This window comes from Drosophila sulfurigaster, chromosome 2R (assembly GCF_023558435.1).
Source record: "Drosophila sulfurigaster albostrigata strain 15112-1811.04 chromosome 2R, ASM2355843v2, whole genome shotgun sequence".
In the NCBI taxonomy this organism is placed as follows: domain Eukaryota; kingdom Metazoa; phylum Arthropoda; class Insecta; order Diptera; family Drosophilidae; genus Drosophila; species Drosophila sulfurigaster.
Window position 1 is genome coordinate 16750409 of NC_084882.1, and position 18126 is coordinate 16768534.

The 18126-nt window shown below is 39.9% G+C and overlaps 1 protein-coding gene across 3 annotated transcripts; it reads left to right on the forward strand.

Annotated features, from left to right (window-relative positions):
* Nucleotides 1-3278: 3278 nt before the first annotated feature.
* Nucleotides 3279-7032, forward strand: LOC133837765 (uncharacterized). Of its 3 annotated transcripts, none has more exons than XM_062268625.1 (3): nucleotides 3279-3471; nucleotides 3532-3711; nucleotides 6809-7032. In XM_062268625.1, exons 1-3 carry the CDS (start codon nucleotides 3424-3426, stop codon nucleotides 6839-6841), a joined length of 261 nt encoding a protein of 86 aa, XP_062124609.1. In that variant the 5' UTR covers nucleotides 3279-3423; the 3' UTR covers nucleotides 6842-7032. The 3 variants fall into 3 exon arrangements, 2 of the variants coding, with proteins under 2 accessions (XP_062124609.1, XP_062124608.1); XM_062268624.1 differs by lacking the exon at nucleotides 6809-7032 and adding an exon at nucleotides 3763-4057 and having other exon boundaries at nucleotides 3282-3471; XR_009893862.1 differs by lacking the exons at nucleotides 3279-3471; nucleotides 3532-3711 and adding an exon at nucleotides 6419-6777.
* Nucleotides 7033-18126: the final 11094 nt, after the last annotated feature.

Here is an 18126-nt window from a genome sequence, read left to right on the forward strand (position 1 = left end):
TAGCACCCTTGCACCTCCACAGATAATACTGATTTACAGCAGGAAAAAAGAATAAGAAAAAATAAAATTAAAATAAAAAAAAACGAAACGAAAGTAGGAATATACAAATACGCATTTGTGATATAGAGTTGGCAACTTGCAAAAGTATTTGAGCTGCCAGCAAAGTTGGCGCAAATAAATACACGATAAATAAGAAGCTTGGTTCTCGCAAAACGATTTGTCAAAAGTGGTTTTCACTTGTGGATTATGAATACTTTGCTTAAATTTAGCTGACAGCAGAAAATTATTACACAATGATTAATATTTATTTGCGCTAGCTGGCCACTGAACAGGAGGCCCATTTCACGTCCGAGTCTGGGGCCGCGTCCAAGTCCTTTTTCTGAAGTGACATCGTGCTGAAGGTTTTACTTCTTTTTGGTTTGCTTCGTTTTTTTTTTTTTTTTTTTGCTACCGCTCAAAAGGCATTTAATTTAGATTTATGCGTTGCACGGCATACTGACAGGATGGCAACCAGGACAAAAATATAAACACAGCTTGTCCTCCAAGCAAAGAGAGCGAGTAAAATTATGATATCGTCTGCCACAGAGCGCCGACAGTCAAGAGAATATCTTAGCCACAGAGTTTGCTTTTCTGGGTTGCTTGTTTGCTCGACCGCTGATAACTTATCGAACAATAAAATAGCCTTAGGCAGTCGAAGCTGACAGTTGGTTGGCCAGGGCGTATAAGTCGAGACAAGGCAAATAAGGATATGCGCAAATAAAATAGCAATAAATCAAAACATCTGACGATCTGACGATGTGGCTGGCCCTAGCGATTAAGGCCTCATAGTTGTGATTTCTTCCTCCTCCCCTCTACAAGCAACTTCACTGCTTCTAATGGTGTTTCATATACGAGAATAAATTGTCTTGGGGTCGAAAGTGATTTTGATTGTTATTTGCTTTCTCTGAGTTGCTGGCAATATCCAACAGACGCTAGGTAATTTTCAATTTATGCAGTTACCCGCGAGTCACACCAGCTATGTGTGTTTATTGCTTTCTATAGTTGAATTTTGCTCTTGCTGGTGGTGTCCATAATTTATGCCGATTGTCAGCCAAGCTGCATGCATGACAGCTAAAATCAATGCAGCGGAAGTGGCCCCCAATTTGACTTTAACTTCCTTGAGTCACCCGCCTGCCACTGTCAATAAGGCAACTTCATTATAAATTACCCAGCTGACAGTCACAGGAGTTGGGGCTGACACAATTCAATGAGTGGGAGAAGCATCAGAGTTTAAGGAAAAAGCATTTTCTCATAGCCATTGTTGTGGTACGGAGACTGCGTCTACTGCGACTGAAGCTTTTACCCGCACCGGAGATTGTTTCAATCTGCTTAAGCGACCACGCAAAGTCGAATCTTAAGTGAAGCTCCTAGCCCGGGGCAATCAGTTGTGCAACTAGCTAGTTTATATGATGCTGCCTTGCCGCTTTAACTATTATTTAAGATATCTGGTTGAGTGTAGTTCAAGACTAGCAAAAACATTTTATTCCGCGATTCGGGTTTTCAGTAAATGGAATCTGATTACGAATGTGTAGATAAATTGTTGAACTTAGAAATGAGGTATAGAGATTATAATCCCTAAAAAGAAAATATATGTTACCAAACTAGATGATCAGATTGCAGGGATCAGAAGACAACTGATAGACTAGAACTACAGCTAAATTGATGTGCTAAGATGTACTGGGTGCTTTGTAAATGTGTCCAAAACTCATTGAGCTCTTCTGAAGGGCTGGAGAACCATTAAGGCGCATTGTGCTTCATGGCATCACTTTAAAATATATTAAAAAATTTGAATGTGTTCCAACAGGCGCACTTGGTTGCTTTATTGGCACCAGCAAAGTGAAGCTGTCGAGCTGCCGGGTTATGTTGGACATTAGGCGATGGTTTTTTGGTGGACCGGGCCCTGAAGCGGGCGTCTGCTCTTGGCCATTGACGACAGCGGGCACCAGAGAAGGCCCAGTTGTTGCAAGCATTATGTGCCAGTTTGTACATGATATGGCGTCATTAAATACACATTACCATGCGCGGTAGAAGGACAGGCGGGGACGGGGACGATGAAAGGAACACGAGAGGCCGATAAAGGCAACGGGCAGCACCAATACAATAACAGCAACAATAAGCAACAGCAGTCGGTGAGTCAAGCGAGCGGAGTGGCTATTAAAAAGCACCACAGAGAAGACATGCTTGCACATACAAACACAAACACACACACACACCCACCCACCTACACTTACAAAGGACATGCACACTGGCAACAGTTACAGACATAACAAATTACAACATTTCGACAGCAAAGAGGAGCGCCACATTCCATGGTGGCAATGATGCCCGATGCCTGATGCCTGATGCCGTTCGATGGCCTCGACGATGGCAAACAGTGTTGGGTTTCAATTGTGCTCGTAAACGTGGCTCCAAATTGGCTCGCAGCGAATAATTCATATAAAACACTTTCGCACCGTGCCGCCTTGCCATTAGCATCACGCTGCTTTGTCCCCTCTCCCATTCTCAATAGCCACAATACCGTCATATATGTATGTATGTATACCTACCTGCCTCCAACTGCTTTCCACTTTCCACTTTCCAACATTACTGCCCAGTTACGCCCCATATAGCCCCACGATTGCATTTACAGCAAATTATTTATGGCTGCGGCAGACACGAACAGGAAGCGAATATGCGCTGCCAACTTCACGTCTATCAATATTTTATGGAACTCTGTCTGCAGGACGACCAGCGGCGCGAATCTCACAGCCGCAAACTAGACGGAGAGACGAGAGAGCACTACTACTATATATGTTGAGTAGAACAAGGGTATCGGTTTCTGCTTACTTGGCGTCGGTTGCCTGTTGTCAGTCTCTCTGTCTGTCTTTATGGCTGCTGTCTGCCTGCCTGCTTGCCTGTCGATATCCGGTTAGATGAGTATCTAAATTGCCTTTACTGTTGATGAATTAGCGCCGGCTGCCGGCTGTCGGTTGTCGGCTTCTGACTGCCTGCCGGCATGCTCTTGATATGGTTGGAAGCTGCGCTCCAAAACGCGAGCCTGGTGCTGTTAGATAAGTGCCATCAAAGCCCAATCGAAGGACGTCAGGCTTATAAAAGAAATTTCAATTTACGTTGAATGATGGCAGACAGAAGGCTTGATACGATGACTTCACGATCTGTGCTACCATTAAAATTATATAAGCGAAAAATTTAGCAGCAATTGACAAATGGAAAGTGACTAATCCTGATCAATTTCGAATAATAAATAACTTTCATTGAACTTTAAGTCAAATTATGCAAATTAAATCAAATATTGAATCATATTCAATAAATTTTAAATTTATCTTTTAACATGTATTTGTAACTATAAGCTAAATTGTAGGTATTCTATCATAGGGCTTTGCGATGTTGTCAAAGAAGGAATTTGTGGCCATTCTCCTGCTTGTGATTGCGGTATGTTGTATCTTTAACTGTGCTATCTGTGTTGGTCGACTAATGGAATGTACCTTATAGTTAATTTGCATAGTGAATGCAGCATCATTTGGCAATATTGTACCCACAACAACGAGCTACTATCAGCTGGCTCAACAGTCGGCAAGCGCGAGCACAGCATACATTTGTGTCATATATGCTCTGAGTACTTGGTTATATCACTCGAACTTCTCAGAACCAAGGCAGCACATACGCATTGTGGTAGGTGCTATCACTGGTTGATTATATTTCTCTAACTAATATCGAACTTAGTTTTTAGCTATGCTTTTGATCATGATAATAACACACATTGCTGTGCTTGTTCTGACTATTATAGATCAGTATTTCGCCGAAGTGGATGATAGCATTAACCTTGCTGATATTCACACCAACTTTGGTATGACTTGTCGACTCCTCACGATTATTTTGACCACATTCACGATCGTACTACTGGTAGTTGTTTTTATATATCTTTGTATAATCACCGTTCAGAAGCAAAAGGAACAAGCACGTCGTCGCGAAAACATAGAATAGTTGTCTTCGTTATTAAATAGTCGAGTGTACCAGATGCGTTTTTCTCTTAACTTTTAGTGTTGTGATTTCATTGCATAAAGTTTATTTTCTTTGGTGCGCCAAACATTCTGTGTCGCTGCAATGTGTTGTCAGGCGCCATACCGCGTCTCCGCAATAATATAAATATTGTACTTATGGCACAGACAATGACGTACTGACTCCACACCTGTGTGTGTATCCACTTGCAGATGATAAAAAGAAAGAAATGACATGTATTCGGCGTAGCATGAAAGTCCCCTTAGTCAGTCTTCAGGCAAGTTCGCCGACTCCTTACAGTAGACATGAGACAGCGACTGTGCTCAGTGTATATGTGTCTTGCATTTTGCATAATGAAATTGGTAGACAGTGCAATTTTCAGCGCCAGACAAACAAAGTTAAGGCAACATACTCCTTAAAGACGGCTCGAAACTTGCCAAGCATAAAAGTTAAAGGCATGCCAAAGCTCTGAAGTTGTGAGTTCACCAATTCAGAGAATGCTCGAATGACGCTGAAGGAAAGGCGCCCCATCAAAAGTGACACTTGGCAGCAGCGGGGCTTACAGTAAAATTTCCAGTTAAATTATTGCCGCGCCGTTGCCAAAAACAACACTGAAAACTCACTCGAAAGTAATTTCAAATTTAATTGCGTATAATTTAGAACGACGAAATGTTTGCGTGCGTTTAATTAACTGAAAAACAAAAAAATAAAACAAAGCGTTCTAGCTACCAAATGTCGAAGAGTTAATACCCTTGCAAGTTACTTGTCAGTCTCCTAGAAAAGACATCTTTAACAGGAATGCAAAAGTGCTCGCCGTAAGAGCATTAAAAAAAACCCAAAGCAATGGCAATGGCTGCGTCAGCAATGGGCGGAAACACAACAACAATGACATCAGCTGCAAAATGTTTAATGTTAAATGCCAACTAATTAAATTTCGGGCATGCCATGACAGTCGATTCGGATAGGAAATCGGAGCCGGAGACAGAGAGTCAAAGCTGGAGCCCGGAGCCCGGGGAACCAAAGAACCAGAGACCTACGGACTCATGGACGTTGAACAGAATTTATTGTTGCATTTAATGACCAGCGCATGCGGTTGTTGTCCTTGTTATTGCCATTGTTGTTGTTTTGTGTTACTTTAGTGCGCTTAACGCGTTTATTGCGTATACGCAGTGTATTACGAGTCAACTGTTATTTGTATGCAAATAACGAGGCAAACTGCCAAACTGGTTAGTATAAAGTCAGTCGTCTACAACAATCCAATGATCCACATGAACCACAATCACCACTGAACTGCTCGGCTTGCCCATAGAGCCAGCCAAATGCCAACTGTCAAATGCCAAATGAAGCCAATAACTGGCACTGACCGCTGCTGCCAGTCACGCAACTCTTAAAGCTCAACCAGTTACAATTGCGACAAGTTTAAAAATCACGTGTTAAACATTACAGTGCAGAGATAATACTTTTAATTACGCTTCAGGCATTAACACGTTATAATATATCACATAAATGTAATATTTACACAAAATATAAATGAAATTAAATTCGAATGTGTGAAAGAAACATGCACATATTAAATTTTATTTAATGTGAATGGACAGCAGTTTGGCGAATGCATGCAAGTCGAGTCTATTGAGTTGCTTCAATCGTTTTGAAAGATTTTAATTTTCACACTTTATGCACATTAACATAATCGAGTAAATAATTCACAGATGGTTGAAATAGTTTGTAATTTTCATGAAATTCTGCATTTTACTGAATTGGTTATTCAATTCGTAATTAAAATGGAATGTATGCTCATCGATATGAATGCTGTATGATTACATCGCTTCGCTGGTTGGCTTGGCCTTATATTTATTTTAATTATGTAAAAAGAGCACGAATTATGGGTCAATTAAGTGACGTGTCATGGATCGTTAAGGCTGCCGATTGCCCAATGCCACAACCAGGGCAATTCAATGTGCACTCAATCCTGTCAAGGACAATGTATACACACACACACACACACTAGCATATACATATGATTATACGCATTTCCACTATATATACGCCCATACAATTGGCAGCCGCAACGCGTAAATTTGAATGGATGCAACAAAAGGTCAACTGCAGCGTCAGATCAGAATGCAAAATGAATCTGTGGCCGTCATCGTATTGCACTGGTTCATTGTACGCATAAATTATGCTGCCATATGTCAGACACTGTCTGTGTTCATGTCCGGTTCTGATTTTTCGCGTTTTCGCCAGACTTTGAGACTGTCAAGTGCCAGTGTGTAGGTTGGAATTTACGAGCTAGCGCGAACCCTGAAACAGGCGGCTGCCACAGCTCTTGTCTAATTGCCTCTGGCAGTACGCCAAGTGTCAGGCATAAATACAAGTATGGTCTGGGAACCCCCACAAAGTTTAACAGCTAGTCTCTGCACAATTGCAACAAAGTTGAATATAATGCCATCTGTTGCAGCCATCAATCAGGAAAATGTCAATCAATGGCAGCCGTTATAAATTTCTGTTTTATATGCAGATAATTGCCAGGAAATCATAATGAGCAGACTTTGAAGTCGATATAAAAGCATAAAAGAAAAAAATCGCTATAACAAATTTGAATCGAGTAACCTCAACATCAAATATCATTAAGAGTCTAATATTTTTCTATAAATTAAGATGATAACGTACTTTCAGAAGCAAACACCTATTTACAATTCCTACAAAATATATTTCAATTTGTGGAAGTTACTGACAAATGTTTGTTAAACATAACATTTTTTTACTGTAGATCAATCTTGAGAAACTTCCGGAACTAATATAATGTCGTTGTGTATGGAAAACTCTACTGTGAGATCAAAGCTCATGAGGCACATATTTTCTCGATTTCTGTGTAATGCATGTAATGATCATGTTCGTGGCGGAGTTATAACGATTTGTGGTCACTTGTATTGCTGGACTTGTTTGTGGCCGAACCTAGCCGGTCGCCGTTGTCCTCAATGTCCGCACTGTGGACTTCGATTAATTCTTCATGAAGATATTGTCCCATTTCTGAGCGAGGGACCCCATCCTTCCCCTGATCCCGTTATTGCCCAACCAGGCGGAGTGCCACGGCCAACTGGAATGTACCTGAAGAAGCGGCAGTTCCCCAACTGGTTTACCTTACACGAGAATGAAAGGTCCTCGGGATCACATAGAGTTCTTTCGTTAATTGTTTATTCCATGCGACGCAATTTTCCGCGTCTTATGAACTTCAAAAGCTTATTGGAATGGTCTGAATTACTCTGCGTTTTACTAATGGTTATCGTATGCGCATATATGTTGCGTATTTCACAATAGATCATTAGATTTCTGTATATCTATCTATATATCGATATGTATGTATATCTATATATTTCTTCAAAATTGTAGCTTAATGGATCATATTAAATGTGAGTTAACTCGCTTAGTTGTACACTTAATAACATTTGACCTCCAATGATTACATGTGTATATTAATCGGAGACTTTTTAAGAATTGCGAAAATCGTCGACAATAAAGGTCTTTGTTTATATTAGTAAATTTTAATTTACTGTTTTTTTCTGTCAGTATGTTTTTGACTAGTAACTAGTAAAGTAGCCGGTGAAGGCCATTTCAAAGTTGTTCATTGGAATAACAAGAAAGTTTGAGTTTTGCATAACCAAACACAGGAACACAGTAGGTTACAGTGAGGAATTCAAGCTTAGCTGACCAGCTGAAACAATATGTTGCAATACTAAAAAGTTGATTTGGTAAATATTATATTTTCGTATAACTTTGTGAAAGTTATGTAGTCTTGATTTGAGAAAGCAGCTTGTAAAACTGTGTAATAAACTATGCATCTATGAGAAAGAAAATACTTGAAGACTGGTTAATTCGCAGTTTTAATAGATCAATTGATATTTGCTGTTTATTGCTGATAAGCAATAAGCAATCATTTAAGCACGCATCTCCGTCGACAGTTCAATCAACTTGGTGCATTAAAAAGGATTTCCCATTGGGTTCTGGCCGTTCAATATTTATCATTAATTAAAAGAATTCCATAAAATCCTTATTACGAACTGTTGGAAGTCAGCGAGCAGAGCTACGTGCAGACGCGAGGAAACATCCCGTGAAGCTGTTTTATTATTGCAGCTTAAAAGCTACGTAACCATTGTGTGTGATGGTGTATATATACGCTCGCTGTCTTATGGCCATATTGCATTCTCAGCCTTTAAAAAAAAATATATAACCAAACATGCTGATAACTTTGCTTTCCTTGCTTGTGCTGGCGACTTTTAAATAGCATTTAAGTTAATTGCTATTTAAATCCCGATCAAGCTTAACAAATGGCAAGCAAGATTTTCAATCTACTTCAATAATATAAAATTTTTGTGCTCAATGAGTTTATCCGAGCTGCCTTACATTTGGTATTTCTTAGAATGTGGCTTCAAGGCATTGAAAAGAGCAATCATCGAGGTAATTAATTCATTTTGTGTGAACGTACGCTTGAAGGCAGAGATTTGGCTTTTTTCAACATAAATATCTAATTACGGTTTAAATTCTAAGCAGGAAATGTGAATATTAAGCTGTGATGAAGAAAAGTTAGCGCATGAAGAAGCAGTCGGCAGCAGTCGTTGCAACGTCATTAAAATCTTCCGCAGGTTGCACAACAAAGAGCAAGTAAATTGCTTGCCGCAAGTGAAATGGAGTACGATTCGTGTAGAAGTAGAAAGTGAGCACGAGTACTTGCATGTTTGGTAATTTTTAACTGCCGAATTGCAGAGCTTTGACAGCTATTTGCTTAAGTTATGCACTAGCATAGCGTATACGTAATTACAGTTTCCGTTATGTATGCTTTGTAGAATTTGACACCGAAACTATCAATAGCCGTCTTCCCACATTCTGTTACCCATGCAATAATGCAGCATTTCGTCTTGCTGGCTGCAGTAATTTCCATTTCAATTACAGTATCTGTCGCCATTTGAGTCTGCACACACCGGACGGACAAGCAGACGAGGAGGGATGTGACGGAGGCAAGTTGTGCCTGCAACGGCATTGCAACGGTAAATGTTGCCTTTATGCATTACATAATTACAGTTGTGTTTGCATTGCGGCAAGCAACCTCCAGGGCAGACGCCTCGGGTACTTACCACTGATGAGCTATTGTCTGGGTTAGTTTAGGTGCTGTTAAAAGTATAATTAGATGCCATCATGTTTCTGTATAAATTTGTGTGTAAACAAGGTTTTACCCTATTAAATAACTTAATTTTAAGTACTAGGTTCAACATTTTGTTTAAGTGGACATATCTTTTCTTTAATATTTCAATGAACAGAAAAAGTTTACTTTACAAAAATTGCGAAGAATTTTAATAGTCGTAATATATTCACAATGTTTCAGCTGTTACATCCGCACCCTCTATTTAACATCCCCCTTCAATGGTTTGCACATCCCAGACTCTGTCACATTTGTGCAAATAGCATGCACTATGCACATTTCCGTTTCCGGGCTTTGGGCTTCGCAGGCGTTGCAATTGTCGCTCGCTACTGTTGCTCCAGCTGTAGTTGTAGTTGTCGCTGAAGCTGTTGCTGCGGCTCTGTGTATGTGGGTGTTATAGTTGGGCGCACACGATGTATACGTTATGCATAACTAATGTCTGCTCAGTATATTGTTTAATTTATCAAGCATGAATTATTTATGTCTGTCGATATTTACTGGAGCTCCTTCCAGAAACAAAGTGCCCAATGAAACTTGCATTTTGCATCAGACTTGCAAGACCAATAAGTGTGAGGATCAAGTAGACTATCGAAGCTGTCATTTGATTTGTAATAAATGGCATTTGCTTCGGTTGCGTACAAGTTACACGATACAATTTTGCTGATTGTTTATTGTACGGAAAATTCAATTGCTTGACGTTTGCGTTTGCAGGTGCTAAGTGCTTTAATTTTCGATTTACTTGGCTTGATTAATTTGCACATGGAATTGTGCACGTGCATAAAACAAATGTGGCTAACGAGCAGCCGCAAGAGTCCATAAACTTTGAGCTTGGTAATTGCAGGCAAAAGACGAACGAGCAAAACTTGTAAGTTGAAAGAGCAAAAAACGAGGCTTGCAGCGAGACCTAGAGCTCTATGGGGGGATGCACAGTGCAATGGATTATGTCGACACACAATGCACGTCTCGACAAGAAAATACAAAAGAGCTGTACCACAATACATAACACAGCACACATCTGCATATTTTCGCCACACTTCTACACTTATACGAATATGTATTTTCGTCGTATTCGTATACGTATTTGTCTGGCAAAGCTAACGAGTTGCGGCTGAGTATGGTATATCATTCAAAACATGCAACCTGGAATATTCAGAGCCCTTGGCTCTTGGCTCTAGAATCTACTGGGAGCCAACACCTCTGTGCAGCGGCAGGCAGGGCTCACTTAAAGCCATATTGTGTATAGATAACGTGTCTATTCAGACGTAAACTGATATGACGACAAAAACAGATGCAAAATGCAACAGAATGGAGCCGAACGACGATGACGACGCCGACGACGACGAGTCACATCCTTGTAAGTACTAGTTGAGTAACAAGTTGGCTAAAATGCGGAAGCTAACAAAAAAAAATGTGTTGCACACTTTTATGCGCCGGCAGACAGGATGAAAAAGGACAGGATAGGGCAAAAGCCCCGAAGAGGCCACACGGATGGAGTCGAACGAAGTCAGTGCAACTTGACGCTTATCACCGCAAAAGTTTTTGCCACATCGGAGACTTTGCCTGGCGTTGACAGCACTCAAACTTTACTGTCAGCCACGATTGCATTAAGCTTTAAAAAAGGCGAGCCATTAAATTTATAAATAGTGAGCGAGGCAGACAATGTGATCCTACAGCATCTGTGACTGGCAGCAAACCAAAAGTTTGCAACTTCAATTGCCAATGCTGCTAATTACAAGGAGGCCAAAAGTCACATGCCATTGCCCACAGAGCGTATACGTTATGCGGGCCAGCCAAATGGTGCAACTTTAAGCGCAGCAATTAGCTGTCACTCAATGCTCTGCATTATCCAATTAAAACTGCCAGCCAATAGCCAAGGGCTGCTCCCACATATTCACACTCAACATACATCCACACAATGCACTCGTTAAGCTTAACATGCCCATTGAACAAGAAGCAAAACCATTTCTGCCATTTCCAGCATACATAAACGACGCCGATCATTCTGTCAATGGCCGTAATGTAATGCCAGACAGTCAGACTGATACCCCGCAGGCAACAAGGTTGAACACAGATAGTAAGTAAATCCTTATAAATAATCCATGCTGGACTTAGCTTTTTAAACACCTTGTTGCACTTGGCTTTGTCTTTAATGTGTTTGAAATTTCAATTTGCTTAAAGCTATAAATTTTAAATACCTTGCTCTCTCGTCGAGAACAATTCCAATTTTGAAATACCTCTTAGCACTTGTTTCAAGGTGTTTTAGCTTTTGATACGCTAACGTGCTTTAATGATTATCGTGCAGTTCACACAAATTTTTTGGGTCAACTTTTTTCGGTTTGTTGGCATTTAAATCGTGCGGCCAATGTCTGGCTCATTGTCTGGCCAGTGAAATTCCCCAGGGCGTCTACAAGAGCCATTTAACTTTTAATCCATCAAAGTGGTCGTCGTTGTCGTTCAGCCTCCCTGTCGATTTCAATAAGTAAAAAATGTTTTTAACGAGTCTACTTTAGCGGCGATAAAAGCGAAAAACTCAGCATAAAAAGATTCAAAAACCAAAAAAATAAAAGGAACAGAACGTCAAATGCAGCACCGTACAAAAAAGGAAGACATACCGACGGAGTTGTTTCTAGCCTTCTCGAATCCATCGATGGTTGAACACATTTCATTATTTTTGTATTTTACATTACACATTTTTGTTCTCCAGAGGCAACGAAGCTCCGGGACTAACTTATTCGTGTCTGGCACGCTGCAAATCGCAGATTTTCTTCTTGATATTATTATTGCTGATGTTTGTGCCGTTGTCGTTGTCATTGCCTAAAAACATTATAAATCTGCGCGTAATTGTGTAAACTTCTCTAAAAAGAGCGCCAGTGTATGGCGTTGCCTTTTTCTGGCTAAATTGGATTATAATTTATTTTAATTGGCAAAAGGCAAATGCAACGATAAAACAAACAGAACAAACAAAACAGCGCGCTCAAAGGAATTCCCCTTGTCTGACTCATAGTCTGACTGACTCTCTCTGCTTGCATATCTTTGCCAGACGTGGTTCAAATGAGAATTGGCCATCAAATTACGCAGCTCTGATGCGGCGTTCATTAGTCTAATTGTAAGTCTTGGATGGGCGTGCTCACCATGTCACCGCAGCGCAGTCGTTAAACGAATGCCTGAACCCTCCGTGATTAGCATTACCTTTTGGCCCAAAAGGTTGAAGCCCCACACGAAACGATGCGTGACAGTGTTAAATTGTAAGTCATCTTACCAACAGCATACTCGTTTGTATATGTACTCATGTGGCTTTTAATTAGAGGCAACAAAAGAGGCTCCACCTTACTGGCCTAAAGCACACACATTAACAAATGAACGGCATCTAAAATGGTCCTCAGTTAGTAGAATGCAGAGCCCAGAGGTTGAAATACATACATATGTTTGTTTATGCCAACTGGCTTTGGCTTGACTTGGCCAACTAGGTCGAATTAGTTAACTGTTCTGCTTTTGGCTTAATACGTATACGCATTGTTTGCCAACGAACTGAACAACATGACAGTTTCCAGTCGCAGTCCCTCAGTAAACATACTAACAAGTTTCTTGGCCAAGAACTTTAGCTGAATGTGATCCTTTACCCTTGTGTATGGATGATTTGTTAGGTCAAGTATATTAGTCAAGTTTGCGAGACTTCAAATTAGCTGCATGTGGAATAACTAATATGCCAACAAGCCAATATAGAGTAAATTAATGTAAGCGACTTAAGTATGTGTGTGAATGCTTGTGACTGTCGACGCTAACGGCGTTTCAATTTAAAAGCAATATCTTCATATTAAAATCTAATGCAATCAATTAAGTTTTCTCTAAACATATGCTGAATCTACTTATAGTTAACATATGCTCAAGCCCTCCCAACGTCTAATAATATGCCTTTGCTTTACACATTTCCATAATTTTATGCACCCTTCAAACTAATTTCAGACAATTTTCAGTCTCGCCTGGGGCAAAATATTTTTACACATCCCTCTTTGCATGTTTTTCTCTGTTTATAAATTTCATTCGGGGTTGCGTACAGACAAAACAAGTAAGAAAGCTACAGTCGAGTGTGCTCGACTGTGAAATACCCGCTACCCATTTTGAATAAAAGCATGGTTAAAAAAAAAAAGTTTGTACTTCGAGCGGGTTCGAACCCGGGCACCACAACATACGCGGCTTGCACTCTACCACCTGAGCTATCGCATTGCTTAAGTACCCTTATGCATACAGATGATAATATAGACGAGCATACGTATACGCATACATACAATACATACATAGCAGGCGGTTTTGCTCATACAAAATATTTCTTTAACAAAATCCACAATTTGTATTTATAATTGTTGTAAATACGATTAAAAAAAAAATTTGTACCCCGAGCGGACTCGAACCCGAGTCCCCCGACTACCACAGCAGTAATAAGCTTGCACTCTACCAATATAGCTATCGCAGTGTCTCTTGCATACATATACAAATATAGAGGCGAGCATGTATATACGTATACGCATACATACAACACATCCATAGAAAGCGTTTTTGCCCATACAAAACTATTTCTTTAATAACTTCTACAATTTTTATCTGATCGCAACCAAATTTTCAGCAATCATAAATGCTATAGTTATTATTGCATATACCAAAATTCGTAATTCTAGCTTTACAATTACGCTTGTTATTAGATTTTTTTGATTTGCGGGGGCGGAAGTGGGCGTGGCAAAATTTGAAACAAACTTGATCTGCGTGCAAACATAACAAATGCTGTCGAAAAAAATTATAGCTCTATCTCTTATAGTCTCTGAGATCCAGTGTTTCATACGGACAGACGGACAGACGGACAGACGGACAGACACACAGACGGACAGACGGACATGGCTAGATCGTCTCGGCTGTTGACGCTGATCAAGAATATATATACTTTATAGGGTCGGAGATGCCTCCTTCTACCTGTTACATACATTTCCTGCCGGCAACCCTATGGGTAGCGGGTATAATGACCCTGCTATAAGTACAGTGACCTGTAAAGCAAAAGCTCAACACATCAATTCACAGTTCAAATTGAGAGTGTTTTAGCTGACATCTGAATATCATTCAAAGGGAAAAAGGATTTTGGGGTAAGTATCTGAATTCGAAAGTCGATTTCAGTCTTTCTTGTCTCTGCTTGTAGTAATCGTTGATTGCACCCAAAAGTTTTGGTCATAAATTATTAAAGTTGTTATTAAAAATTACAAACGTTGACAGCAGCACGTTTCTTGTGTATGTGTGGGTGTGAGATATTGTATTATTTATTTACTCGAATTATGGCAGTGCTTTGGTTGCGTATTTATTTTGTCATACGTGCGCTCCAGCAAATATTTACAATTACATATCATATTTATTAAAGGCAACATACGAGCTGCTTGATAATTGTTTGCATTCATTTTTTGCACGCACAATTCAGTTGTAAAATTCTGAAAATGTAAAAATGTAAAATGCAAATATAAATCTGTTGAGATACCCGTCAGCCTCTCAACCCCTAACATCTACCTGTACCTGTACTTGTCTGCGATGCTGATGCTGATGTGCCCAGATTGTATGATTTCGTATACATTTGCATTTTCAAGTATATTTTCCAAGATGAGTAGATGAAAACACATGGCAAATTGATTGCTTTACGGCTCATTTTGTTGCTCGCTCGCTGCTCGTTAAGAATTTATTTCTCCTCACCTTACGCAATATAAATATACGACCATGTTCGCCATAAAGATAAGAACAGCACATAGAACCCAGACGAATGACTTATATTGACTCCCCGCTGGAGTCTGTATATTGAGCTGTGAATAATACGAATTACTTTTAATTTAGCAGACAATTTGCTTTTACAATCTTCTATATTTTGTCAACTGATTTTTAAAAATTTGTTTGAGTTAATCATGTCTTAATTTCCAAAGCTGTCAATTATACAAATTTTAGTTTTAATTATTTTAATAATTTTAATGAGTTCAGTATCTTCCAGTATATATTTTTATATTTGTTGCTGTTTTAATAAATTACCATCGCAGGGTGCCACACGGCGTTCACTAAATTCCTTCAAATGAGCAATGCGTGCACATAAATTGATTTTGTCTGACATGGCTTGATATAAACCAAACGTTTCACGCCTTTTTAACGCCGCAGTTTGCGGATAACCTTTGAGATTCCCCCTGAAGTTTCTGATGCATCTAATTCCTGTTGTTGCCTTTGAGTTTTTTTTATGCTGGCAAGTGATGCCACACCCCGAGTGAGGTGTTGGCAAGCCAGCGGGGTACATTGCGTGTGCAGCGCCATTAATTGCAACGCTGTAAACACATTTTTTTTTAGTAGGCCGCGCTCCCCTTCACATACACTTTGTAGTTGAGCTTCAATTGCAAAACACACGCACGCTTGGCATTTTGGGGATGGGTTGGCCAGCTGTATGTGTGGAGGGGTAGGCGCAACAAATTAGTTCACAAGTTCTCTTCTTTTTGTGTGGTTGCGCCCCAAAGTGAATGTGTGATGTTCGCTTACAACACGCCCCAAAAAATGCGGCAACACAGGGCTCGGCTCTCAACGATTTCCTGGTGTTTTCTGGGGTTGCCTTTCACTTTGCTAGCCCATCGCATGCGGTGCTTGCAAAAATGATTTAATGGCCATAATGTTAGTTGAATGGTTAATTCACTTACGTTTATGGCCATCCTCGGCATCAGCTTCAGCTTCAATGCGGCGTTGGCGTCGGTGTTGGCATCACTGACGCGTCGTTGGCGTCGGCTTTGGACGGACTTGAACTCCGAGTTGGCCTCTCCAGGGAGCTATCGTCTAAACATATGTCAGACAACGGTAAAGCTGCACTGAGGTTGCCGGCTGTATGCGGGTCGCATGTGTAATTATTGTTTAGATTTTACTCGTAAGTTGCCAGCTGCTTTAATGTGTTTATAACGTATGAGTAATGTGAGTCGTTTGTGGTTCCTCTGGGTCTGCTATAGTGCTCCTCTATTTGCTATACATAAGTAGTATGTATGTAGTGGGCGGTGGAGCTGCTTGATTTGAAGCCCTTGTGTTTTTAATTAGATGTGAAAGCCTCGGTCGGCTGCTTCGTTCGGCTGAATGTCATCAATCTCCAGAGGCATCTGTGCCTTGGGCACGCCTCTTAGCAGTTCATTTATTATGCGACTGGTTCCAGGTCCTGCCCCTATACATAGTTGGCATCTTATTCTGCATTCTGAATTTGAAAGTTCACGCATGTGTGCGGTGGCAATAAAAACTTTTTCATTAGTGCGAAGCATTAGAGCAAAAAGCCATCAGTAGCTCCCCAAATGGGCATCACTTTCAAGTCCCTCTCAGCTGGGTGCCCAAGACCCTCTTCTTTGCAGTAAGTTCCGCAATCTTATAAAAAATACATTTTAAAGTCGGCCAACAAAAGTGACAATTGACAAGGCACAACACTCACACACACACAGAGTAAATGTCTACGCATGTGTGTAACATTGACATTCGTGAGTCTTTTGTCTTATTGTAGCTGTAAATGTTGATGTACTAAACGCGACCTGAATGATAAATCAACTAATGCATATAAATACTGTATACAGCATTACGTGAGTCACAAAAGAAAAAATCAACCCGCTAGAAATGCTTTAAGAAGAGAAGGATTCGAGATTTGTCTATATATAATATATTCAGCATTTGACTATTATGAAATGGAAAGTACTTCAAAAGATTTTGCCAATGGGCAACTCTTAAAACTAATACATATAGCTTCGATATATGAAAATACTTAGCATAAATAATTTCGACAGCATGCTGTATACCTAAATAAGGCTTTTATTAGGCGCAATTTGCATGCGCACTCGTTTTTTCATTTATTGAATTTTAAGCAGCTGCTGTTCAAAGTGACAACAATTGCTCTGGGGAGTTGTCTTTTGTATGTAAGAATATGTGTGTGAGTGACTGTATGTGCCTGTATATGTGAAGCTTGTTCGTGTGTTCGTGTGCCAGCTGCACGAAATGGTTGCAATATAAAAATTTGCACAACAAATTGAGAAATAATGCAAATATTAAAAGCAATAAAGTTGCTTTTGGTATTGAAATGAATATTGTTGTACGATGTAAATTATTTTTATTTTTCAACTGACAAGTCCATCAATGGTAACGGAAAATTTCTGAATTCTCCGGATGCGGATGTGGATGCGGATGAGCACAATTAGCATATGGGAGAGAGGCATTCGCATCCGATGTTGGCGCCGTTTCAAATTAATTACGCCACTGCACATTCTGCAATAAGAGCAATAACAACAAATAGCAAAAGAAGAAGAGGAATGACAAGCACACTTGCGCCATTTTGCCAATTGTTCGCTCAAACACACACACACACACAATAACACACGGACGGACGGAGGACCACAAAAGTTTAGTAGAGCTTGGAGCTAAAGTGTTGCATATTGTTGAAGCATTTGGGGCAACATCCGCAGCAGACTTGCGGCTGGTAAATCACACCAACAACGAAAGCCACTCTATGAAAACTATAGTATCAGATGCTTCACAAATGAAATGAAATTATTTAATATTCAACAAGTTTGTAACAATTTGAATATTTGCAATAATTGCATTGGAATTACAACTGGCTGGAGGCGAGCAACAAGAGCAAGAGCATTACAAATACAGCCACATAATTAAAAGTAATATCCAGATAAACACAACTGGCGAAGTAATTAGGCCATATACCACAGTTAGTAATTAGGAGAATTCCTAACAGTAATGCTGTTGTTTAATGACTTGGAATAGGCGAGTCAATAAGTTGTGACTAAGTTTATATTTAACAAATTTGTCGCCTTATTACCATCAATAAACCCATGTTTGAAAATTCGTAAGGATAGCAAATAATTCTA

Bases quoted from the DNA above. Each gene is read 5' to 3' on its own strand.
- LOC133837765 (XM_062268624.1), top strand. From the start codon at position 3,424: ATGTTGTCAAAGAAGGAATTTGTGGCCATTCTCCTGCTTGTGATTGCG. The intron at 3,472-3,531 runs GTATGTTGTATC...TGTACCTTATAG, and splicing joins TTCTCCTGCTTGTGATTGCG to TTAATTTGCATAGTGAATGC. The intron at 3,712-3,762 runs GTAGGTGCTATC...TATCGAACTTAG, and splicing joins GGCAGCACATACGCATTGTG to TTTTTAGCTATGCTTTTGAT.